At 39.7% G+C, this 24,854-nt stretch overlaps 1 protein-coding gene across 9 annotated transcripts in view; it reads right to left on the bottom strand.

Moving 5' to 3' along the window:
* The window catches only part of RHBDD1 (rhomboid domain containing 1), a 31,068-nt gene extending 6,467 nt beyond the window's left edge, over positions 1–24,601 (bottom strand). Inside the window, exons 1-6 of one of the 9 annotated variants that reach the window (XM_040706047.2) lie at positions 23,923–24,601; positions 18,238–18,753; positions 16,520–16,652; positions 9,462–9,550; positions 8,687–8,746; positions 5,438–5,557 (exon numbers count right to left, since the gene is read on the bottom strand). In XM_040706047.2, coding sequence (XP_040561981.1) covers positions 5,438–5,557; positions 8,687–8,746; positions 9,462–9,550; positions 16,520–16,652; positions 18,238–18,670 — 835 coding nt within the window. In that variant the 5' untranslated portion in view covers positions 18,671–18,753; positions 23,923–24,601. The other 8 variants (XM_015277001.4, XM_422616.8, XM_015277000.4 and 5 more) reach the window with 8 other exon arrangements.
* Between the last annotated feature and the right edge of the window lie 253 nt (positions 24,602–24,854).

Raw genomic sequence — 24,854 nt, 5'->3', positions numbered from 1 at the left:
GGAAAAGATTGAGAGCATTTTTGAGACAGTCCCAACAAACAAAGTACAAGTTACACTCCATCTATAGAATTAATCCAGTGATAAAACAACAGAAATTAATAAAATAGTAATTTAACAGATAATTCCAGGATTAGGATTATTCACTCATCTTAGTCTGGAGAAGCTTTTAGTGGTAAACCAAGTTTGTTCAGGTTCTCAAGAAATTTAATGTCCTAAAAATCATGTTTGGGAAAAAACACTGTTTTTCTTCTAGTGCATTTCTGCATGCCTAACAAAGACACAACAACAAAGGAACTCCAAACAATATCCTCTTCCCAACACCAAGACCAAGAATCCCAGACAGATGGATGGAAACACCAATGACGACTGAAGCCACTCCGCAGCAACTCCCACTTTCTCCAGAGTGGAAGAAATCACTGTAATGTAGCCCCCACACAGCTTATTCTAATTACGTCCACAGCTGTTCAGCAGAAGGGCCTGTTCTCCAGCAAGGTGACCCTGCCAAACCCACTGTGGAAGGAACATTTCTTCCTCTACAAAAAAGTTCAAGTTACTAAAGGGAAAAAAGTCCAGAGACCACTGAAGTCAATAAAAAGGCTTGCATCTGTATCACTGAGTCTTGGATCAAAACACCAAGAACAGACTATCTCCATATGTAGATCCAGCTCTTATAATAGAAGTAGCATGAACGTAAGGAAAACATTTCTAGCCACAAAGGTTTAACTATTTCTTTATTAAAATGTTTTCTTGCTATTTTCATCAGTTGAAACCTGTGTGAAGGAAAGGATCCAAAAGAAAGCTGCATTGGTGGTACCTTCAAAAATGTTCTCATAAACTTAAGAAGCCAGAGAAAAAAAAAGCAGTACTCTGTATACTTTTTAGCATGAAGATCTACGTTGATACTGTGTGTCCTAAGTAATACAGTGCAAACACAACGGTTACTGAGACTTTCACATGATCAAATCGTTTGTGGCAATAATCAGAACCTGGGAACTGCCCTGTTGCATAAAGTGGGCCACACAAGGCAGTGTTTCCAAAAATGCCAGCTACGGTACCAAATGTTTGATGGAAGGAACAAAGGCTGTGCTGCACCGCGAGTGTCGTCATCCCCAGATGTCAAATACTGCAATTAGTGACCTTAACACAGCGCTACAGCCAGGGCAAATTAGAGAGGAGCGAGCAATACCCGTTTCCTGGATATCTGCCCCAGCACAGCGCCGGTGGTCAGGAACACAGACCACAGATACCGTCTCAGGAAGCTGTTTAGAAAGTTATTTTAGAAGCAGTGTTACTCAGGAGAACTTTCTGCCCAGAACACATTGCTGGGCACTTAAGACCAAACGTCACCTAAAAAAAAAAAAAGAAGTTGGACTTAAAGAATCAAGGCACCAATCTTAGCATGGGTCTTTGGAAGCGTATTTCAGTCTGGTATCATGCACTGCACATTTGAGCATATAGTTTATTCTAAGGCATATCTTCAGAAAGCCATCAGTTAAATGCAATGACTAGCATCCCTACAGTAGCAAATGGGGAAGGGAGCTCTGAAGATAGATGGAATTATACAGCATTTGTTTCATACTTCTTGCAGTCTTCAATGGATTTAGCACACTTCATTGGGTACTATTAAAAAGCCCAGACTCAATACAAGGAAACAGGAATAGGAACTCTAAAATGAAATTCAGAGAACTGCCAAGCCAGATGCCTACATATTTCATACCCACATTGCAGATGTACCTAAGGTTAGCCTATGCTGGGCCACAAACTTTTTCTTCATTTAAATTGGAATAAAAGAAAGGCACATCTAGAAATTTGCATTGTAACATATAGGAAGACTATCTACATACACATTTATAGGCATTTCACTTTAACCACAGAATACAAAAGACCATCACCTACACGTTTAAAAACTTAAGAGGAAAATTCCTTTGTGCAGAGACATGAGTTTGCAAGGGATTCTTAACATTCTTGAGACTGAAAACCACAAACTTGGAAGTTCAGCTCACAAAAACAACCCAGCGCCCACCGCCACAAAAATGCAAACCCACATCCCACACCAATCGAGATATTCTTCCAAGCAGAACATAAAGGAAACAATAGAGAAGAGATAGGGCATACTGGGGGTACATTAAAGACAGCTGCTAATACGAGGATTAAACGAGAACAGAAAGCCATATATTCTAGCTGCATAGTAAAACCACATAGTTCAGGTATAGAACCAGCAGGAACACAGTACCTTCATGCTGGGCCTAGGTAACTCATGCTTGAGATTATATAAAGAATGGCTGAGACTGAACTTGATGCACCTCTTAATACAAATTAGTTTGCGGTCATGGACAAGAAGTGATAGCAGGGCATTCTGTACCGTGCCACAGATGGCTTTACTAGCCTGGCAGGATACTAACACAGCAATTTGATACAACACATCTACATTCCAAATCTAATGATAAATCTTGTGGCCTAAAAACCCTCATAAATGCATTTGCCCAACTAAGAAAAAAATTACCACTATCCTTTTTTCAGCCAAGCTACAGAGCAACTGTGATGGTTTAAATGTCACAGCTGGAAAAGATGAATCAGAGAAGAGCACCCTGAATTTCAGTTCTGGTACCTGTGTTTACATCCATTTCCGTGTCTGCTTCAAATTATTTCATGTAACTTCTAGTCACGTTAAGTACCTGTTTCATCATCCATATAATTGCCACAGCAAACATCACGCAAACATCTTCTGTTGAAAGGACAGTACTCACTGAAGCTAATTATTTTCACACTGACAGGAAGAATATTCTATTTGCTCATTAGCACAAAAAATTCCATCTCATCCTTTGTGTTGCTCTAACATTGGTATGATCAATTACATACCCTGTATTACTTTATTTTAGAAATAAGACCTATGCCTGTAGGTAAGATGAACATTAAGTAACTTGTTTTATGAAATACTTTAGAAATTGAACTCTCAAATCTTTTCCAAATTGAAATGGCAAGTAGGAAAAAGCAGTGCAAAGTTAAAGCACTGCTCTAAACCACTGAAAACGACATCTGTAGGAACATCATTGCACTGAACACCACACAATGTGATACATTTTCCCACTTACCGCGAGGTCCAAAAGCTCTAACCAGTACTGCAAACAAACACGACCACAGACATCAGAAATGCTGCTGCCTCAAACTGTACTTAAACCTGTGACTCAGCACACCAGCTATCCAGCAGTGAGACATACTTTGAATTAAACTAGCATCTCTAGCTTTCTCAGGTTTCAAAGAGCATCCACCAAATAAAAATACATTCTCTCTTATAGTTGAAAATTCATCTTTGTCCAAATGCAGCATGGAACTTCAAAACACGGGCAGAAAGTACACTCACCTACAGTAATGTAAATAATTTAAAGGCTGCGGAAGAAAGTGGAGGTTTTCCACACTGATGTATGAAAGACTGAGATGCAAACCGTCCAATAATTTATATTATCAATTTTGTCCTTGTTATTACAAACTGACTGCATTCTATGGCAGTGAAAATAGCATCACTTTCTTCTACTGTAATATCAGCTCTTATGTACATATCCCTTCCACAGTAAGCTCAGAATACGACATCTTTGGATACTTGAGAATCCAATAAAAACTTACAGCTTTTCCTTCTACTGTGTGACTTAAGGCTTCAAAACGAGGGCCAGCTGTTTTAAGACTGCATCTAAACCACCCTTCGCCCCAAGTCACAATGCAGCCATTACGTGCCTATGCTCCAACAACTCAGAAGCCACAGGCACTCAGCTGGACCCGTAAGAGCAGGACTCCGTACACTGACTGCTTGGAAAAATAAGCAAACAAAAAGGTTAGGAGTATTTACGTGATAGCTTAAAAAACCAAACAACCACAAACACGTCTTATATTCTTGCAGCAAACATCGCCTAACACTGGTTTTGACAATTTCAGAAAGATCTTTCTCAATCAGTTAAAAAATGCTGTAAAACATCATCTAAAATGCCAGGAAAGTGTCCCTTCCAATAAAGCTTTTTTTGGGAAGGAATATGCCTAAAATACTTACATTTACGTAGGACAAAATACTGATACTATTTGGTTTTATTTATTGTTACAATTCCTAAGACAACATAATGATATCAAACACACCAACTTCTGCCGACAGAAAGATGAACCAGATGCTATCTTATTCACTTCCTTGAAAGCCAAGCCCCTCACTAAGTACCAACGTTTTCAGTGCAGTGTGATTTTTAAGGGAACTGCTCAGATTACTGTAATTTCTAACCATACCACAGTGACAGTTTTGCTGCAGGAACCAGAGCGGGTTTTCCTGTTTTTTCAAGTTTCTGGTTTCACACCATTTAAGGGCAGTTAGGAGCAAATTTCATGAGAGAACAAAGGTGAGCACATGAAAGCAAGGACAACTAGAAGAAAATACTTTTATGACCACTTTTCCCCAAAGACTGCACTTCTGCCTCCAAGCTGACTTCCCACAAGTAATGCAACAAAGCAAAAAGCTGTCTTTACTTAAAAAGTTAATCAATTTTTCAGGCTGAAAAGCCTTTTCATACCACAACGCTGCCTTGTCTGCTGCCTTGTTGAAAACCCTGCAGATAACACAATGATGTTCTTCATAACAAATAGGATCACAGCAGCTGTGAAAGTTAGCGATAAGGATTTGTGAAGCTACTCATTTTCCTATTTTGCCTACAATTTCTAACAGCCATAAAGAAGTTTTTTTTATGAGCACAACTGACGTAAATTTTACACGTGATGCTCCAATAACGTACTGTTAGCCTACTAAGTATATTTCCTTCATGTCTGTTTTCAGAAGCTGAGAAGTATATCCCAAGATGTTTTTCTTTCCCTCTTGACCTCATTTGAATTATAGAAAAATAAAATATATCTCAATTAATACGTTTGACATCAATTCAACTGATAAATTGCAATTAAAACAAACAGCATTCCTATTCCTAAATTACTCTTTCCCCCCCACCTTTCAGCTATCTCTCATATAAACTTTCTTCAGGGTGAAAGAGAACAACGTCAAGAAATTGCTCCATTACTCCTCCAATACATATATAAAACTAAATCAGCAGGAAGTTTAAACAACAGCAACATCAATATTTCTGTTACGCTGCTTCATATTACAGTTGAGAATGAGAGGTGGTGTGTTTGTTTTTGGCACAGCGCCTTTGTTTACTTAAGGTTTGTTTGTTATAAAAGCATTTCTTTTCCTGTAGTAGCAGCAATTAACAATAAGCAATTACTAACACATGCAGTTACGTGAAGAATGACGCTGCATCCTCACATTGTGTTCTCTGAAAATTCTACCTGGAAACATTTGGTCACTTCTGAAGGGATGTCCAAACCCTGAACATAAATAATGAACACCACAGCCTCCCTGTTCCTGCACCTCAACACGAACCGTGACCTGAAAGATGACATGTAATGAAATTCATACCTCTTTCATTCAGACTGTTTAGCACTGCCCTTTCAAGCTGTTCCTCTTCAGTGAGCCCACCTGTATAGTCATAATAGTTGTTTGGTGTTCTGTATTGATCATCTGGATATCTGTAATACTCTGTGAAGTGAAAACAAAGAAAATAATCGGCTGCTACACAGTGGGAGAGGGTGAAAGCAGATGTTATCCTTACGGTGCCTTTCTTACACAAATCAGTTTCATTTGGAAAAGAAAAGAAATATGATTAGGAGTCAGGAGAACTGGAGTGAGATAAATAGCAACAATGAAGACATAGCAAGGATCTCCAGCATTACAGCGCTGTTACAGATGTTATAGCATTACCATTACTTCAAGGTTCAAATAAATGGAAAGACAGTTTACATCAGCTCCTTTAAAAAAAGAAAAGAAGATAAGCCCCCAACATGTAACTACCAGTACTGGGCCTTCAATCACCCAACAGCAACAAGACAACCACGTGGGCTTCAGGCTTTTCCATGTGTGCCCCACCCCATAAACAATGCATCATGCTAAGTGCAAGTCATGTTTGCACCTAGAACACGTCTAAAGAACTCTGCATTTCTTTTGTGGGAATATACACAATACTGCACTACGCCTGCTCTAAAAAAAAGCCAACATTGCCCGCAGATCTCATCTGCAACCACTGTATTTTCCTGTACCAGACATTTCTGTCCATGAACAAAGTCAGTCAAAAACAAGTGTGAAAAACCACCATCCACCCAAACACGTGGGATTTAAAAGAGAAGAAAACAACCTGGCTAGAGAATGGAATGAGACTTCATTTAGCAGAACCTAATCCTGCCTGAACACAGAAAACCCAGCCTGAGAAAAAGCAATGAGCAAAGTCCCAACTTCTTTTCTAAATGCTGTATTCTTCAGAATATAAAATGTTGGATAATTTCACTTCTCTCCTAAACAACCAGACATTAGATTTGGAAGAACCAAAGTACAGAAACACAGCCAGTTTTACCCACATGATTAGAGAAGGTACACAAGATTTTCAAAACAAAGGAAATAATGGAAATATTTCTGCATGAAACAAGTACAGCATGCCACCTCTTTACCCTCAGATTATTAGCATCAGTAATAGTCATGTATTATCTCATGAGTTACAGATACCATGCGGAATTTCTGTAAGGAAAACTAACAAGCATAGACTACAAACTGAGATGTAACTGATTTCATACACGTGTGTGCACATGGCTTTATATAAGCACATGCACATTACAGGTGGACACAAAAATGCAATCCTGCCCTTTTGGGAACAGATAACAACTGACATTGAGAGGGATTTTCATAAAAGCACAGCAAAGATTTGGTATTGTCCTCCTGCAAGCTGAACTTCTGCCATTTCTCAATTATCTGCTATTCCTCTGCTTAGAAAATGCTGAACATGTATTTTTAAATCTCTATAAATTAGTCATATTTTAACAAGCTTGAAAAGCCCTTCGGTCACAGTGGCTATATTTAAGAGACAATTCTGCTGAAAAACATAAAACCAACCGCAGGACAGCACTTAGTTGACACAGATACACATTTTGGATGCTATCTTTATCTATTTCTTTTATTCCCCTCTACATTATGTTAATCTGAATGAATGTCTTCTCAGCTACACATTTATTTTCTGGAAGCTTGAAAACTGCCTGCATGAAGACTATAAAAATCCTGGTTTTATCTGATAAAAAAAAAAAGGATGTCATCTTTTAAGTTTACTGTAAAATTTGGTAAATGTGATGCTGTACAAATAAGTGCTGACAAAGCCGTAACCTCCTGTTTTACGATGAGAAACAATTCAGTAACATTGACATGTTCAAGGTGTTCCTATTAAATCACAATAAGTATCCTAATATTTTATTCATGAACTGTCTTTGGAGAAAACCTAATTCAGTCACCAATTACCATGTTAAAATTATAGTTGAAATATTTTTTCCTTCTAAAGCTGTTTCCTCTTACTGTTTCATAAACCCATTCTGGTTACCTATTTATTTTTGATTTTAATTGATATTTAAAGTCAGGCAGCAATAACTCAGCAATACCAGAAAATAAAGAATTAATCAAGGTAAGGTTGTACTGTATATGTATGGTGAACCTGCAGCTCTACACAGAGTATTCCTAATTCACAGATGACCAAATGTATTACTGTATCATAGAACAAGCAAAAGGTGAACTCTTCCTCAAAGTCTTCTGTAAGCAGGATGAAAGATAATTGTGAAGAATATACATAAGGAAAAAAAAATATGTGTATGTATCAAAAATATGTATATTTTACAATACAATTCAGTTTACAGAAAAGAATTTACTAGGAAAAAAATAGTTACGTCTAAAGCCGAGCTTGGTAGACAGGTTAATTCATGTTAACCTCGCTCCTTTATCTCCCTTCCATGCACATGAACTCATGCACATGAACACTTTGGTTTCTCTGGGGACTGCTCAAGCCATACAACAAGAACCAGACTTCCTTTTTGCCAGTGCCCTACAACTTCCTCTCAGGTGCTGTGTAGTCCCCTGTATCATTCTACACTACACGAAGTATCGCTGCTGGTTAGGAAGAGTTGGAAAAGAAATACAGGACAGTTCAGGATCTGTTTCTGTTCCACAAAGGTTGCCTTTAACCCCCACCCCCACCCTGAGCAGTTGGGTGTCTGTACAATGGCTGCAGCAGATTAGAGAATTTAAATGTCAAGTGCAAGTTCTTATCTTCATTAGCAAATTAAATTGCCTTTTCCAATATAAACCATTTGATTTTCCACACATCCTGCTATATTGGAGTCCTGAAGGAAGGTTTGGTCATTATGAACACAGAAATGCAGCTGAACAAACTGTAGCTAGGTGAACAGTGGTAGCTGGCCTGAGAATGCCAGCTGGAAACAGATAGCTCATGAAGCCTACATCTCCTATGTGCACATCTTATCTTACTGCACTATATTCCTTTTTTTATTATTATTTTTTACTGGTCTTTAGGTCAAACATTAAAACTTTAATTTGAGAACTGGATTAATAAAAAGCCAGGGTAAATACACTTTTAAGTCACAACAACCCTTGCCGCTATTTGTAAGGGAAGTACAACTAGGATATTTGCTTAGGAATTACAAACCAAATACTTTTGAAATACTCAGGGGCAAAATTCTCCATTTGGTCAGCTCTTCTGCATGTTTTCTATTACTAGCAAAAATTACATTCATATTTATAAAACCAAAATAAGTTTTTAGGAAAGTGGATGAGCACGTTTACCTGAATAGCCCGAGTAGTCGTTTCTTGGCCTGTCAGGGTCTGTGAATGAAGAAAAGCCACCTAGAAATAAGAATAACACACATACAATTAGGATGAAGTCATGAGCTGCCCTACCTATTAGGTAACAGACAGGTACTGTGACAACCAAGCCTAGCACACAGTTGCAACGGATCTCAGACTTCTAAGTAAAACCCCGAAGTTTAAAGGCATGCTCATATAACAGCACAGCTAAATTTAAAAATAGATGCTAGCATACAAACACATTGAAAGTTGCCATCTTTTGAAACTGTTTCTACAGTACAAAAACCTGTATCAATTCAGTGTCACAAAACCGGAGGAATCTTGTAACAATATCTCAAGCATCCCTCAACGTTTTCCTAACCTTGAAAATTTCCACATGAACCAACACAAGCAACAGAAACCCAACATGGAAACGTACTGCGTTCTGGCTTATTTCTCTTGCTTCACACTCCATTTAAAATACCATTTTGGTTGACATCTTAGATGGAATATTTTAGCTCAAATACATAGCTTTAAAAGAATGGTAAAAATGTATTCCTTGCAGCACAAACATTACACCTGAAATACACCTTTGATATGGATGAGTAAAACAAGAAGGTGAGCTTTTCTTCTGCCATCAGTTTAACAGTCACTCCACCTTTAGTTCCCTAAAAATCTGCTGGAACTGCATCAATGTCTGCAATTGTATGCAAGACGTACTCATTTTTCAGAGCACCAAGGTCTCATGCAGATTTTATAAAGCAAAGCAGGCTACCTGCACAGGCTTTCATGATCTTTTTCAGAGGACCCATTGTGTACATCAGTCCAACAAGAATCCCTGCCAGATGGCCAGCAAAAGAAGTCCTAGGGGAAAAAAAAAAAATCTCATGAGTGATAGAAAGGCAGACTTCTTCGGTAGGAAACCTGAAGTGCAAACACCGTTACCCAGAAAGTCCTTCAGTGACCAAGCATAGAAAAGCGACAAGGACACAGGGGAATGCAAACGCTTGTTCATTTCTGCTCTGACCTAGTCAATCTCTTTTCTAACATTACTGTCAATTATCCCATTAAACCCAGATGTGCAGTTTACAGAAGTCCAACTTACAGAACTCCTTACCAAAATTAATTTCCTCATTTTATGATTTCTAAAAGCGCTGTACATGATCAAATTGAACTGAGCAACCATCAACTTGAACTGAAGCACCACGTTTTCTTTCTTCATAAATATCCTAACACCAGTGTGTATACAGTTACAGACAAGCATGCAATATATCTTGAAGAAGCTGGAAGCTAACAGGAGAGATTACTTTGATTGCTTGTGTAAAGGACAGAATACGGCTTCCCTACAAGCAAATGCTTGTAATGCTTAAGTGCTCAAAGTGAAGTCTTCCTAAGGCAGAAAACTCATTTTAATCTGTAAAACTTAGGTCCACAGAATTCCACTGAAATGTCCTAGTAGGAGCTACCAAAACTAACTACAGTTTCAAATGAAAGCGCAAGTACAGCACTTTATTATTGTACATCAATTCAATCCTACTATGAAATGGAAGCCCCATCCCTGGAGACATCCAAGGCCAGGCCACAACAAGCTCAGAGCATCTGATGGAGCTGTAAGCGTCCCCACTCATTGCAGGGGGCAGACTACATGGCCTTCAAGGGTCCCTCCCAACTCATATTGTTCTACAGACCCTAAAAGCAGAGCTGTGGCAATGTTTGTACCACAGTGCATTCAAAATTAAAAGAACAATGAATGAAAAGCTGAAACCCTTATTATTTTTAAAATAAAGAGATACGCTTAGAAAATATGTTCATTGCCCATTTGTACATAGAATGAAAAGACTGAAGTCCTCAACGGGAAGCGTTATATATGGGATAAATCCAGAGATTTGCTCCAAGTATCACCATGAATATTGTGTTTTGATGAATTCACAAACCAATTCTCAGCACTCAACTTAGGAGTTTAGTGAAGGAGTTTAAATAGGCTCTACTGTGAATCTGCAGAGGCTAAAACATCAAATATTGAAGACTTCCTATACTCAAGTAGGTAGGAACATCAAAAGCAGAAAACGGCCACATCAAAGAAATACCACAAATGAACCAAGTTCCTCCTCCATCAAGGAGGCAAAAGGCCTCCCCAGAAAGAGAAACAGCAGCAGGCGTGCTGTACGAACACAGCACTGTCTCACAGCATTTCTCAAAGAAGGTTTAAAATCCTGAACAGCATAAGCTACACTAAACAGATATGCAACCGGATGGAAAACCTAGCTTAACGTTTATCAGTGATTTGTTACCAAACTAAGGAGGTGAATCAAATGGATTCCCACATCTTCTGTATCAAATATTATTCACAAACAACAACAAACTGACAGGGGCTACAAGAGTCACAAGGGACAGTATTATAATTTAAAGCAAACTTGACACAGTGGCAGAAAAAAACAGGAGAGGATACAGCAAAGACAAGTAAGGAGTTCTGAATGTATCACAGAGATTGTCAGCTATACAAACTAGAAGGGACTGTTTATGTAGGTGAGCTTCTGGACAGAGCCCGGCACAGGCAGTGAGTCAGATGGTAAAGCACAGATCAATGGGCCACTACAGGAAAGACAAGTATTCTGCTGGAAATATACAGAAGCACTGTCTGAAAGTAAAATGAAGTCACCCTTCTCTCTCGTCAGCTGGAAATTAAGTTTCTGCAGACTGACCAAAAAGAACAACAACAGGAAACAAAATGCTAACAGGAAACAAATGCAGCAGCTGTAGACACAGAAACAAAGGAAGAAAATTTTCTTACCTTTAGAAAGCCTCAGGTAGGCAGGGATCCCCAGCAAGATACCCTTGCCTCCACTGCTAGCTCTTAAACAAGGTCTGGGAAGGGGTGAAACCTGGCTCCACCCCTTCCAGTCACACAGGTACACTGCATGCACCTGAGCTCCGCTGGGTTGGCCCTGCCTGCCCACCAGGTGCTCAATCATTGCTTCAAGCTGTGATTCAGCATTTCCACTACAAGCAGATTGCCTTTTTAAGACATTTGCATAATAGATTTCTTGCCTACAAGTTTTATCTGCTGACGCTGAAGTTAATGACAAAACTGTAACTGTTTTCACAAGGCAGAACTATATGCATGTTGTAGAATTAAATGCCATTTTGGCTGAAAGGCACCAATACAATTTATTAAAAGCACACAAGTTGTAGGAAGGTCTTCTCCAAACACACTCCTTTCACTTGTATTATAAATTCCACTGCTCTTGTATCAAATTCAGAAAATTGAAGGTACTCCTATTTTCTCCTTTTTTAATATAATTCTGGATATCTTATCAGCCATAAAGCAACATCTGCTGTCATATGATTCCAAAAGTGTATTTGTACATTGTTCCCAAGAATAGTAATATGTTGACTTCAGTGTCTATTTTTCTAAGTTACTATATTAGACAAAACCATTCTCCTGATTGCAGGAACAAGATAAACCATCGCCTTCTCTCCTGCTGGTTCAGAAAAATCGACAGATATATTTTGTTTGTGTTACAACTTCACTTTGTAAAAACACAAACTGAAATTTGAATGGGAACAGAAATGGGGCTTTTGGCTTTTTAAATCACAGTTTTTTTCCCTCTAAATGTCAACAAGCTTTATCAATATTAACTAATGTTCTCTTTGATATAAAGAAATTCAAATGAAGCCTCATTTAATTTTTGTTAGAAAATGTGGATCTCCCCAGAGATATTATTTAAACCATTCACTTCACACTAATGATGATTATGCAATGTCTAAATGCTATTTCCTGAAGAAATGTGCCATCAAGTTGATGTGCACTTTACTCAAGAAAAATCCTCCAAACAGAATTAATTATACTTCTTCATTTGGCTGTGTAGTTTCCATGAAAATCAGTATCATTAAAATGAAAACCATGACAACATTTACTCTTCAGCTATCCAGTTCTGACACAATGCTTACAAGGCTCTCACAATATTATCTTTTAACATGAATACTGTCCCAGTATTCTTATGCAGAAACCAAGTCATCTCCTCACTGTTGGCACATTTATCCTGACTGGTTTCCATCCTGTGGCATCACTCAGCTGGCAGAGCACACAAAAGAAGAACAAGGAAGCCTATATCACTTCACTTCTGTAATTTCCTCTTAACAGCAAACCTGAAAGACTGACAGGAATTATCATTCATGCACAGAACAAAGCCACTTATTTAGCATCAAAGGTATGTCCTTAGCTTAGCCACTGCTGCAGTCTTCTGTGACAAGAACTTGTTTTCATGCATCTCCTACTCTGATGCTACACTAAGAGGTATACATTCACTCAGCAAACAAAGAAATAAGTAATGGGACATACTACAAAAATCCAGACCAACTTTATTTTGAAAAAAATAATGGATATTTTCAGATAATGGGATGAAGCATTATTATTTATAATAACAATTTATTTCAAAATTAACTCAAGCATGTAGTCACATGCATGTGTATTTATAGCCTCTGCTTCAAAATTTAACCTTGCTGTAGTGGTATAACCCAGTGGGTGGCTCAGCACCTCACAGGTGTTCACTCACTCCTTCCCTTCCCAATGGGATGGGGAAGAGAATCAGGGAAAAAACAAAGTAGAACTCACGAGCTGAGATAAAACTATTCACTAAGACAAAGAAAAGGAAAAGGAAAGTAGTTATGACTATATATGTACATATGAATGTATACAAGTGATGCACAAGTAATTGCTCACCATCTCCTGACTGATGCCCAGCTAGACCCCTGAGCACCTGAAGAGGGCAAGAGATGAAGTCCCAAGACTCCTTCTGCTTGATGTCATATGGTATGGAATATCCCTTTCGCCAGCTCAAGTCAGCTTATCCTAATTCCATTCCCTCCCAGCTCTTTGGGCCCTTAACTGTGAATGGCCTTGGCTTAACAGGCAACTATAAACATAGTTTAAACAGTGTTAGCAACACATTTTTCTCCTAGAACCAAAAACAGAGCATTATACCAGACACTGAAGTAAACAATTCCATCCCAAATGAAACTAAGACACTTGCTTAGAAAGAAAGGCACACAGTCAATCTACCAGTGCTAATCAAACTACCTGAATGCACATTAGATCACATTAACTCACTGAATAAGTAGAAGTCAACTTGTTTCACACACCCATGTACAGGACAATACTGCTGCTTCTTTGACTGGAAACTGGAAATTTGTTACTAACTTTGTAATACAGAGAAAAGTAAAGGATGTTTGACAAAACAAAATGTTAGAGCATGGATTTCACCACGTAATGTCATCCCTGTCAAATCTCTTGTGCTTTTTTGGTGTGCATGTGCCGTTTTGTTTCTCCTCTAAGGCCTCCTGTTCCTAAGGAACCATTCTCGTCAGTAACACAGATCAACAGTAAACCTGACCAATAACCAGCAACAACTCAGTAATATCCTTAAGCTTTAAACACATCTGCAATTAAAAAAGCAGACTAGATATGAGAATAGGCATATAAAAAAAGAACTCTTGTGGTGAAAAATAGAGCAAAGCAAAATATTTGTACTCATGCTAGAGGCTGCACCAGAGTTAAAACAGAGAGGTGAAAGTGGAAGAAAAAAAATCAAAATTTCAAACAAAATTTGTCAAAATATATTCCAGTATTTTCAAATATACAAAGGTTTTGTTTCTTTTTAATGGAGAGCTCAGCAATTTTATTGTGTTGACCTCTTCTGACTTCAAAGCAAATCACAGTCAGAAGACACTTGACCCCATGAGAAAGGAAGTAACTAATACTCATAGTTGATCCATTGTATGTTACGATTTTGTTTTCAGTTGTCAGCTATGAACGTGTATTACAGTGATCTGCATCTCTGTCACAGAACGTAGACTCACTCCTGTGCTCCTGTCCTCCAGCTGGGCCAGTTCTTGGTTTGCAAGGTCCTCTCTTTTTTTTTTTTGATATTAACAATTTTAACGAGCACCTTAATTTGCCAAAAATAAGTCTATTAAATTGGCTCTGTCCGATGTTTATTTAAAAACAAACAGAAATGTAGAACAGAACTAAAGGTTAGAACGAATTTACTCAATTTTTAACTAAGAACTTTATATTTTCTGAATTAAAATAGCTGTCACAGATCTGGAAGGAAAAAAAGTTTTCAACAGGCTCTGTATTAACTCTCAATACTTCACTGGTTATGGATGACCCTATGATACATCATTCCACTAAAGACTGCACAAACATACCTTGTGTCTGATGGGACAGAACCCAGCACCAGTTACTGACCTCTTACTATTCAGAACAAAATGTCACACCCTGATCTATAAAGGAACACCATTTAATCACGCACCTCAAAAATTGTAACATGCCTTGAGCATGCAGATGAGGATGTAACAGCACTGCCCTGAGAGCCAATTACTGTGGCTTCGTTTCAAGGCAGTTGCCAGTTACTAATTAAACACACTATGTTCTGAGACATTAATTTCTGTAGCCTGCTCCTTGCTTTCTATAGCCTGTGTTAATATTTAAGTGCTGTGAAATTGTCTTAGGAATCAGAATTGAATGTAATTAGGGGTTTCTTAGAAGCCTAGGCTGTTGCCTTGTCTATGCAAATTATGAAGACATTTTTAACATTATTTCTATACCTTATATTTACTTTCTACCTCCAGAATACATCTGCAATAACACAACTGGAAAAAAAACCCAACAGCATCCAACCACCAACCTTATGGTTCTTCTTCCATCAATTAGATATGTGATATGCTCATGGTTTCCTTCAGATAATTTCCACTATTTTTTCCACTATTCTTTAATAGTAAAAAGTTATTGAATGTAGTAAATTGTTACTGAATGTAGTAAAAACTACCTAATGCTAAAACAACATTTTGTTTATTAGAAGAATGAAATGAATACACCAAAACTTCCAAGTTTATACTTGTGTTAATACCATGCAAGTGATCTCTTAGATGACAATTCAAATTGCATTTGAAAAAAGATGCTTTGCTGTTCTTTTGTCTTTTAACTTGGGATTTCTTGTTTCAGTCAGTCAGGCAGGCAGTAAGTGATAAAGCAATACAAACACTGCTTAAAATAAGTACTATTTGAATTTTCATTCTTGTCTAGAAAACGTTCTACCTGCCACATCATAGCATCTGCTGATTAGTATGTCATTCTTGCTCCTCTCTTTAATCTTTCTGAAAAGCAGCAAATTGTTTATGAATTGCAATTTGGCAGTTAGTAAATTTGGTGGGCTTTTTTCACACACATTCTCCAATATCACTGACAGTTATAAATTATAAAATATTATGTAAGAGAACAGATGATTTGCAACTACAACTCCAGAAATCAACTGCAAGTGAAGGAAAAATTGCACTGGCATAGCTGAGCACAAAGGAAAACTAAGGGAGGCAATTGGCAATCAGCAAGACTGCAGGACAGTGAAGTATGAATTTTATTCAGATAACCCTAGATAAAAAAGAGAGAGAAAAAGCAAATAAAATACTGGATGACAGCTTAATGATAAACCAGAGCAGTGACTAGAAAAAATGAACAGAAGGTACCAGGAGAAGAACAAAAAGCAAGGCAGTGGAACACTATCCCAGGTTCTGCTATTTTGCATAAAGTGAATATCCCTTCTCACTGCCCACCTGCTTTGCATCTTCACTGCAATACTTTGCCATACTTCTGAGACACAATACTCCAGTTCTTCATTTTGAAGAGTGGTGTTAAGGAAAAAAAGCCTCAGCACCAAACTGTAGCCCCAGCACACAGTTTGGGTACTACCTCATGCTCCTTACACCTCATACACATTACAAACTACTTCAGGTAACCCAAATCTCATCTCCCAACTTCGAAGTACGTGCACTTACCTTGGGGCAATGAAATGAATCGCCACCAGCTCCACCCAACAAGCATACTTGCTGGATATCTGCAATCCAAGGACACTGCTGACTCTTCCTGGATTGTAATGGTTGTTAAGAACTTTCAAAGCAAACAAGACTCCTGCAAACAAGAATAAATAATATCAGGAGAGAAGCACTTGTGTCCAAGTAGTAAAGAAATTATTATGACTTAACTGCTGAAATGACAGCTACTGAAATTGGAATATCATGCAGCTTCACAGCACCAGAAAGCAATACTGTTGCATGGCAGAACAATGGTTCTGTTTTTGGTTTTATTGTTTTTCAGGGATACCCTTCAGTCACTTAAGGACTGAAATTATGTATTTGTGTAACACAGCCAATTCAAAGCTCCTTTTTAAATACAACTATTTATTGTAGCTATTGAAGTAAACAAAATACAACGATTTTTAAATGGGAGTTCTAGTTGTAATAACGGACAAACTTAATGAACTCAAAATGTTTAGTGAGCTGAGAAAAGCCACGACTGAAAACAAGACAAACACATTTGTGAAGCTCAACAGTACGCTCAAAAATTCTGAATTAATGGAAAAATCAGCTTACATCTACTCCAGAATCACTTGTTTCTGCAAAAAAAAAATGAGATAAACCACCTTTAATCACAATAATTTATTTCTAATTGATTGCAACTGTTTTATCATGCAAATAAAAGCCAATATGACAGAATGAATTTGCATTATTTATCAGAACATCCAAAAAAGGTTATGAAATTCTCAGGAGAAAATGCAATCACTAGCAAAAAAATGGGAAAAGCAAAATACGTAAACATGGAAAAGACAGTCGAGTTGGACATGAATAAAGATATACTAAATTAAAAAACACGACAAAGGTTTCACCCTCTTCTAACACCATGGAGAACATAAGACAGCAAAACTCTTTTCTCTATCCAGTGGGGTAAGTATTCTTATTTTAGGATAATACAGACAAATGTTCCTTTGAACATGTGTACGCTTACATTTATTACTGCTGACAGACCTTATTCAGAAACTCTAGATTTACTTGAGAGCAGAAATATTTGATAGCAGCACACAGTTCAGGAGTTTTCCCTATCCAATCCTCCCTTGGCTCACCAGAATATTCTATGCACAGCTTCGATTTTTATTATTATTTTTGAGGTCTAACCGCCTATTGGAAGGGCCTAGGCCCGCTGTACTGTCAGACTCCTGCTATGGGAAAAAGGGCCTGGTCCATTTCATCCAGTTGCAAAACAAGGAAATAAATCCAGGCATCCTAAAACTCTTACAAGATGAAAAATGAATGGGTCATAAATATGCATACAATCTGGCTCTTAAAGAAATAGTTACTGCCAGGAAAATACTCATTTCTTCTTTAACATCTGTTCCACATATATGACACTTGCTCTGACTGAAATTACATATGTTGAAGGTCATGTTGAGAATGCTGAAGGTTTAGAAAGATCAACTACAGACACTAAGTCTGTCAGAGCTACTTTAACTGACTGCCTGAGCAGAGCACGCGCACACAGGCTGCTGCTCACAAGAACTCAACACGCAAGGAGCATGTGCTTTAAATTTCAGAAATGATTACTTCAGTGACATAATGTACACAGATGCATCTGGATGTACACCTGCCCATTCACTGCATTCAACAAACATTATATATTATCTGTAATTATTTATTTTTGAATTTAAATTGCACCAACTTACCCGAGAAGCCTACACCACAATTCATTTCATATGAAGGATCGTTCAGAATCTTCACAAGCATGAATTCCAGCAGCACATAGACAATTCCAGTCAGCACTGAAAATACTGCAATTATGTACGCAAACCACACACTCCCAAGTTTCCTTTCCAACATTATTCCCTTCCAAAGCATGGAAACCATGTTATAATATAAGTGCCAGTCATCAACATGGTGGACAGGTGAAAGCAGTAAACGCTGCCAGTTCTGCCTGTAGAAAGCTTCCTTCACACTGATACACGCCTCATGCAGCGGCCTCATGGGATTCAGAAAGAAAAAAACATTCAGTATGAGCACTGCGAGGGTAACAGAGGGAATGTTCTGAAGTCCAACTTGAGAAATCTGGTACAGCAGCAAAAGCAGTCCTGCATTGACTCTTCCCTGTCTTCGCTGCATTATTGTTTCTTGCTCAAAGGAATGTGAAGTTCACTCTATTCCTACTCTTGTTCAAATCCAACACCACATGTGTTCTGGAAACACTGAAAGAAAAAAAACAACTGCATTATAATACATGTACTACTGTGTTCCCAGGCTCAACGCTTTTTAAAACAATAACAACAACAAAAAACAGCAAATTCTTCAAGGTAAACAACTGAAATGAGAAGAAAAGACAATTTTAAACTGGTCTAAGAAAAAACAAAAAAAGGACTTCTATGGGTAACCCAGACAAGCACTATAAGAAGCAGGAGTCTGCAACCTCCCTCCCACAGCCCTGGACAAACTACTTATTATATAAAATTCCTGAGTGTTCTAGACATCTTCTCACTAATATCCTGAGATTCACTTACAGTCATTAAACTTTCAGGCAGAAAACCTTTGAAAAACAACAAAAGAAACCTGGATAGAGCCTTAGTTCTCAGGCCTCTCATCATTGCTACATGTATTGCTTTCAGGGTTTTGTCCCCAACTTCTACCCATACTCAGTACAAGCTGAGAACTAAAACTCCAAGTTACTGTTTCAATGAGTGAGAGACACAGCTAAGGGCTTCTGCACGCAAGCTTTAGAAATGGCTCCTGCTTTTATAGATTAAAATTAAAATTTTAGTTTCAAAGCTTGCAGTGGGGAAAATATTATACGAGGAAAGCATACGTTAGAACAATACAAAATAAAACAAGTTCCTAGCTAGAAACAGGGTTGCAATGGCAAACTGAGAAAGCACTCCGAAGTAACTTCTGCAGGTCCATAGAGGTGGGAGGCACCCGCACAGGGAGAACACAGCACAAAGGGACACAGAGATGGCAGAGTGGATACCTTCATCGTCAGGACAACAGCTGAAGGTGTAAAGTTTAACATTCCACGTGATGCCTACTGGGATTCACTAGATCCTGTATTTCTACAGACAGCTGCTCTCTGCAAGCAGTTTTCATTGGGTATTCAGAGTATCGTTAATAAACAGATCAGACTGCACCCAAGTAAGTGAACACATGGAAAAGTCAGGGAAATCACCTCTGAACTCTGTGATCCTGCAAGAGCAAAAGGAACTACAAAACCCGCAGAGGGCTGAGCAGAAGAACAGCCCACCTACAGCCCAGCCTCTCCTTAAAAATCAGCAAAAGCAGCAGATACCGCAACAGCAGTTCACACTCATCAGTAAGTGGCATTAAACAATTGATCAAATCAAATTTACAATGTCATAATCTCTGGATTTCTTGTTAAATTGCATTTGTGCTCAGCACAGCACTTGAGGAAGAGAACGCTGGCATTCTCAAAGCACCTGCAGTAGAACAGAACACAAATAAACTCATCTGCTGCAATGAAAGGAAATTCACAGCATTTTTGCCATGGTCGAAGCTTGGTGTGAGGCAGAGCGCAGCAGCACAAACCCGCTCTGCTCCAGGCTGCTGAGTACACAACTCAGCTGTGCTGGGACCTTTAAGAAACAGATTCTAATCCTCCTAATTTAACTACACAGCTGAGCTAAGACCTCTTACAACACAAAATGGTTGTAAATGATAATCAGTGTCAGTCTTTGTTTGTCTGTTGTTTGTTTGTTTTTTTTTTTTAATGTGAAAATTATATTTCAAAGAAGTAACTGAAACTTTCATTATTTAAGTAATGCCATCTTTCACAACATACCGGGTCGCAACGTTGGTATCACCAGTTCCAAATGTTCTTACATTCATGTGCCCAAACCTCTGACTTTTCTTTTTTGCCACTGACACAGCCACATTTTTCCCCACCACAAAACAGCTAACAAAAACTATTAGAATTTAAAAGCCAACCCAATTTAAACACAGGCTACGTGGAAACCCCAACTTCTTGCCATACCACATTGTTCAGATTGCCAAATAGCACATAGTCTCACTTTTTAAAGCTTTCCCTCACTTTTGAGGCTCTTTATTTTCCAGTTTTAATACTTTTAACATACAGGCATCAAGGAAAAACAACCTGCACACAGCACATGTCTGCACCATAACCGTGTGAGAGTGGGAAGGCTTTACACCATGACTGCAGTAACGCTATGTACTGTAAATCCTTCCTATTACTGGGAGCAACCAGAAATGGGTGCCAAAAACACATCACGCATTTGATTATAAAGAACAAATATATAAAGAAAGAAAACAAATTAGTTATTTAATTAGTTAATGTAATTCACTTAAAATACAGAGAGCTTTCAGCTGTTGGGACATTCTTTCTCAGCCTCTACTCTGTTCACAAGAAGCCTGACAAGACTTAAAACAATGAAGCATTTGTGTTGGTTTTTCTTTCTGAAATATGCCACCCACTTCAAACTGTACAAATTTCCAGCAGGGACCTGAAGCGGACGTTTGTGTTGCTCCTCGGCTGCCATGTGTCTGCATTTCTGTCACCTACTCAAGATAAAGGTCTGAGCTAAACATTCTTGGAATCTATCCGTTCGGTGCTAACCAAGTGCAGAGCACATAAGGTTTTATTTTTACTGTGACAAACTCCCAGGCTGGCTGGCTTGACAGCCATAAAATATTAGGAGTTCAGATCACTGAAAAGTCGTGCCATTAAGTAAATAGTTTAGTAAACTGTAGTTCAAATGAAACATTACTGTCTTTTCCTACTACAGCTGTAGATTGAAGATTCTCCTTAAAGTCCTATTCCCCTCTGAACTTCTAAAAGTTCACTCTAAAATTGTGATTCGCATTGATGCAAAACAAAGCCCAGCCCATCGCCCCGCTCCTCAACACCCATACTGAGACGTAAGCCCAGATGTTACAAACAGACAAGAGAAATGCATCTCATTTCCACTGAGGGTAAGCACAGCTGTCATGTATCTGCATGGCACATCCTGCTCTTTGAAAGGCCTGTCAGTAACCTTCTCTCTAGCACTGCTTAGTTCTCCTCATGCCTTCCAAAAACTATTTGTACCGGAGGAACCTTAGCACTACACAACGCTCTGCTGACAGAAGAAACCCCAGGGTTAGCCATTCACTTTGGATTAGCAGTGTGATTTGGAAGTGAAGCTCTCCATCGCTCCTACTGATTTCACCGCAGTTCTCTGGAGTGGCCACAAACTGTTTTCTCTTTTCAGATGGAACTAAAGCAGGAGAAGGAGAAGAAGGAAAAGCAGAGCATTCAGCCCACAGATCCAGACTGGAGCTAGGTCAAATGGAAAACAAAAAACCAAAACCACACCACTAGAAACGTGTAAAGGATGAAAAGGGCAAACATCAGATCCTGAGCATAAACTGCTTCAGACTGCAGACAAAGCCCAGCAGAGCCACACTCTTCACCTATGAAGATACAAACTCAGTACAAAGCCTTATATCCAAGCAAAGAACAAAACAGAAAATGTGATTTTAAGGCAAAAGGAGTTCTACACAGGAAGTATCAGCAAAATGCACTTACCATTGGCCTCAAACTTTGAAGGGGACCAAGGAAGGCAGAATAAGCAAAACAAGGACAAATAGATGCAAGAAAAAGCAAAACATTTTAAGCATAGCGAACCATCCTGCTTTTATTTAATACGTATGCAAGGAAAAGGTCAGCCACAGCTGTCAGTTACAACAAGCTTTGAAACGTTAAATACAATAACTGCATAAAACACTGTGTCTGACACTGAACTCATTCCTTCCTGCTCCTTCTGTCCATACATTCGCTTTCATAGGCAGTCACTGTGGGAATAGACACTACACTCTTGTGCCACAAAACCCAGGCCTGCTCTATGGTGAAAAGGATTTACTGGTAACATGTACATTAGTAAGACCCACTATTTCCTTCTCTGGAGGCAAAACTCACATCCCTTCTCGTAGTGCAATATAAACCAGCTCCCCAGATGGAACAATCTAATATTTTCATTACGTATTGCCTTTGTGTGGGTAAATCTATATGCACAGAAAAATGCATTTATACACACATACTCTTTTCATGGGTGCAGACTATTCTAGTCAGGAAGAATACTTCAGGCTTACCATCAAAAACAGTCGTTTTGGCTTATATAAGTTCATGGAATAGAAATTCTGCTACAATTGTAGTGCAGAGCAGACAAAAGAAAAAACCTTCACAGATGTTTATGGAAGGCTGCCTTTTAGTATCTCTCCTTGGAAATCAAGGTCACTAGAAATTAATGAACTCAGTGTCTTCCTTCAATGGAAAAGATCTGTTCAAAGTTCCCTCCGGAGCCACGTGACAGTCGTGTGCTGCTGTTGGTTTCATCACTTAGAAACACTAAAAGCAGCACAGAGACCATTTTCTTTGCATTCCTAAATTTACATGCCATATGTTGTCAAACAGATGAAGCATTTTTTGATCAAGCAAGGAAGAAAAACAAATCAGCAGATAATATCTGTGAAACGCCAGCTCTTTTGAACCTCCTGTGATAAGCCAGTCAGAACTATGTACCAGCAAAATATCTTTCTGGGGGGAAACAAGGGATATACTAAGCTCTTCCCCTGTTTTGTGGAACAAAGCAACACAAGATGCGATAAATGTTTTTACTATCCTGTCTCATAACTAGTAGTAACTGCCCTTCTAACAGCTCAGATACATCTGAACATTGATAAGGTACGTAAGTGAAGTGAGCTTTGTAAATATTGATAGCTGTATGACTGGACTGCTGAAGGGTGTCAGTCGTAAATCTATATAAATGTCTACAGCTTCAAATCAGAACAAAAGTAGATTCCAGGTTAGGCCCCAGCTCGATTCTTAATTTCACACATGTTTAATTGCTTTCATTAAGATTAGGATTTTGTTTGTACTCAACCGCAATTCTCACACCAGTATAATCCCACAACTGCATCATTACAGCAGAGGAGCAGCCTCCCTTGTTTATCTCAAGAATCCTACAATGTAATTAAGGTAAAACAATCAGCTTTTCCCCGACTCCTCCATACGCGTGAAGCACCAGAGGCCGCCTGGGCTGAGCACGGCTCACCTGCAGGGCCACAAGGGAAAGCCTGCCCCGCCCGCAGTCGGCATTTGCGCACAAAGCCATCTGATAGCACGAGTCGAGTACACAATTCCTAAGCACGTTTCTCACTATTGGTGCTGACTCCTGGCACAACCCCAGGCCTCTCTGTATCAAGCAAGTGCACTGAACTCATCCTACAAAGCTCAGAACTGCACTGCCCGCCGACACAAACTTAAGCACGGCCCCAAGATGTCCCTGTGACGTTGGTCACTGCTTTGCCTTGCACGCAGGTAACCGGCAGGCTGTTACTTTTCTTAACCATCTTACCGCTTCAGGGGAAAAAAGTGGATGCAGTTCTAGCAAAAAAGTTAAAAAAAAAAAACCTATTTAGTTATTTTCATAAATTCGGCCAAGATCCCGGGAAACAACGGCGCTCCCGCAGCGCAGGGCAGGAGCTGCGTGCTACAGATAGGCCCTATCGGGGCTGACACGGCCGCGCCAAGCGCTCCGCAGCGCTGCTCTCACAGCACCGCAGCGCAGCAGCGTTCCTCTGACCAAAACCCCACAGAGACGTGATAAAGGGGGAACCCCACGCGTTGCGACAGAGTAAAACACAGAGGCCGAAACTCGCTTCGCTCCCCGCCAACGGCGGGTGAGGCAACGCGCAGCGGCAGCCCCGGCTGCAGGGGGAACCCGCCGGGCCGGACAGGGCGCGGAGGAGGGCCTACGATGCCAACCACAGCCAGGCGGGCCCGTACGGCGGGATGCAAACGCCGACGGCTCCTCACGGCTGGAGAAGGAGGAAGAGCAAGAGCACGACTCGGAAGCAGCGCCGCGCCTCCCCTCCGACGAGCGGCCGAGGCCCGCAGGGCGCGAGGGGGGGCAGCGGGACGCGTCCTCCACGAGACACAACGCAGGCGCCCCCTCCCCCTATCCTATCCTGCCCTGCCCCGCCCCGCCTCAGCACTCACGTTCTCTGCGCAGCGACGGCCCCAACCCCGGCGCCGAACCACGTGACGCGATCTCCAGTCTGCGGATTCGAGACCCGCCCGCCGCGCTCTCCTCAGCTGCGCACGCGCGAAAGGGGCTCCGCCCCGCGCCGTGCCTCCCAGCGGCGGGAAAACGCGGCTGTGTTGTGGGCGCTGCGATTAATGTAGAGCCGGGGGGCGGAGGGGGCGCAGATGGGCTGAGGCATGGCGACGCGATGGTATGTAATGAGTTATGTGAGTCGAACACTTCAGCTACCTCAGCTTTTTGTA

This window comes from Gallus gallus, chromosome 9 (assembly GCF_016699485.2).
Source record: "Gallus gallus isolate bGalGal1 chromosome 9, bGalGal1.mat.broiler.GRCg7b, whole genome shotgun sequence".
Classification (NCBI taxonomy): domain Eukaryota; kingdom Metazoa; phylum Chordata; class Aves; order Galliformes; family Phasianidae; genus Gallus; species Gallus gallus.
This window is presented reverse-complemented; position numbering and strand designations above follow the sequence as displayed.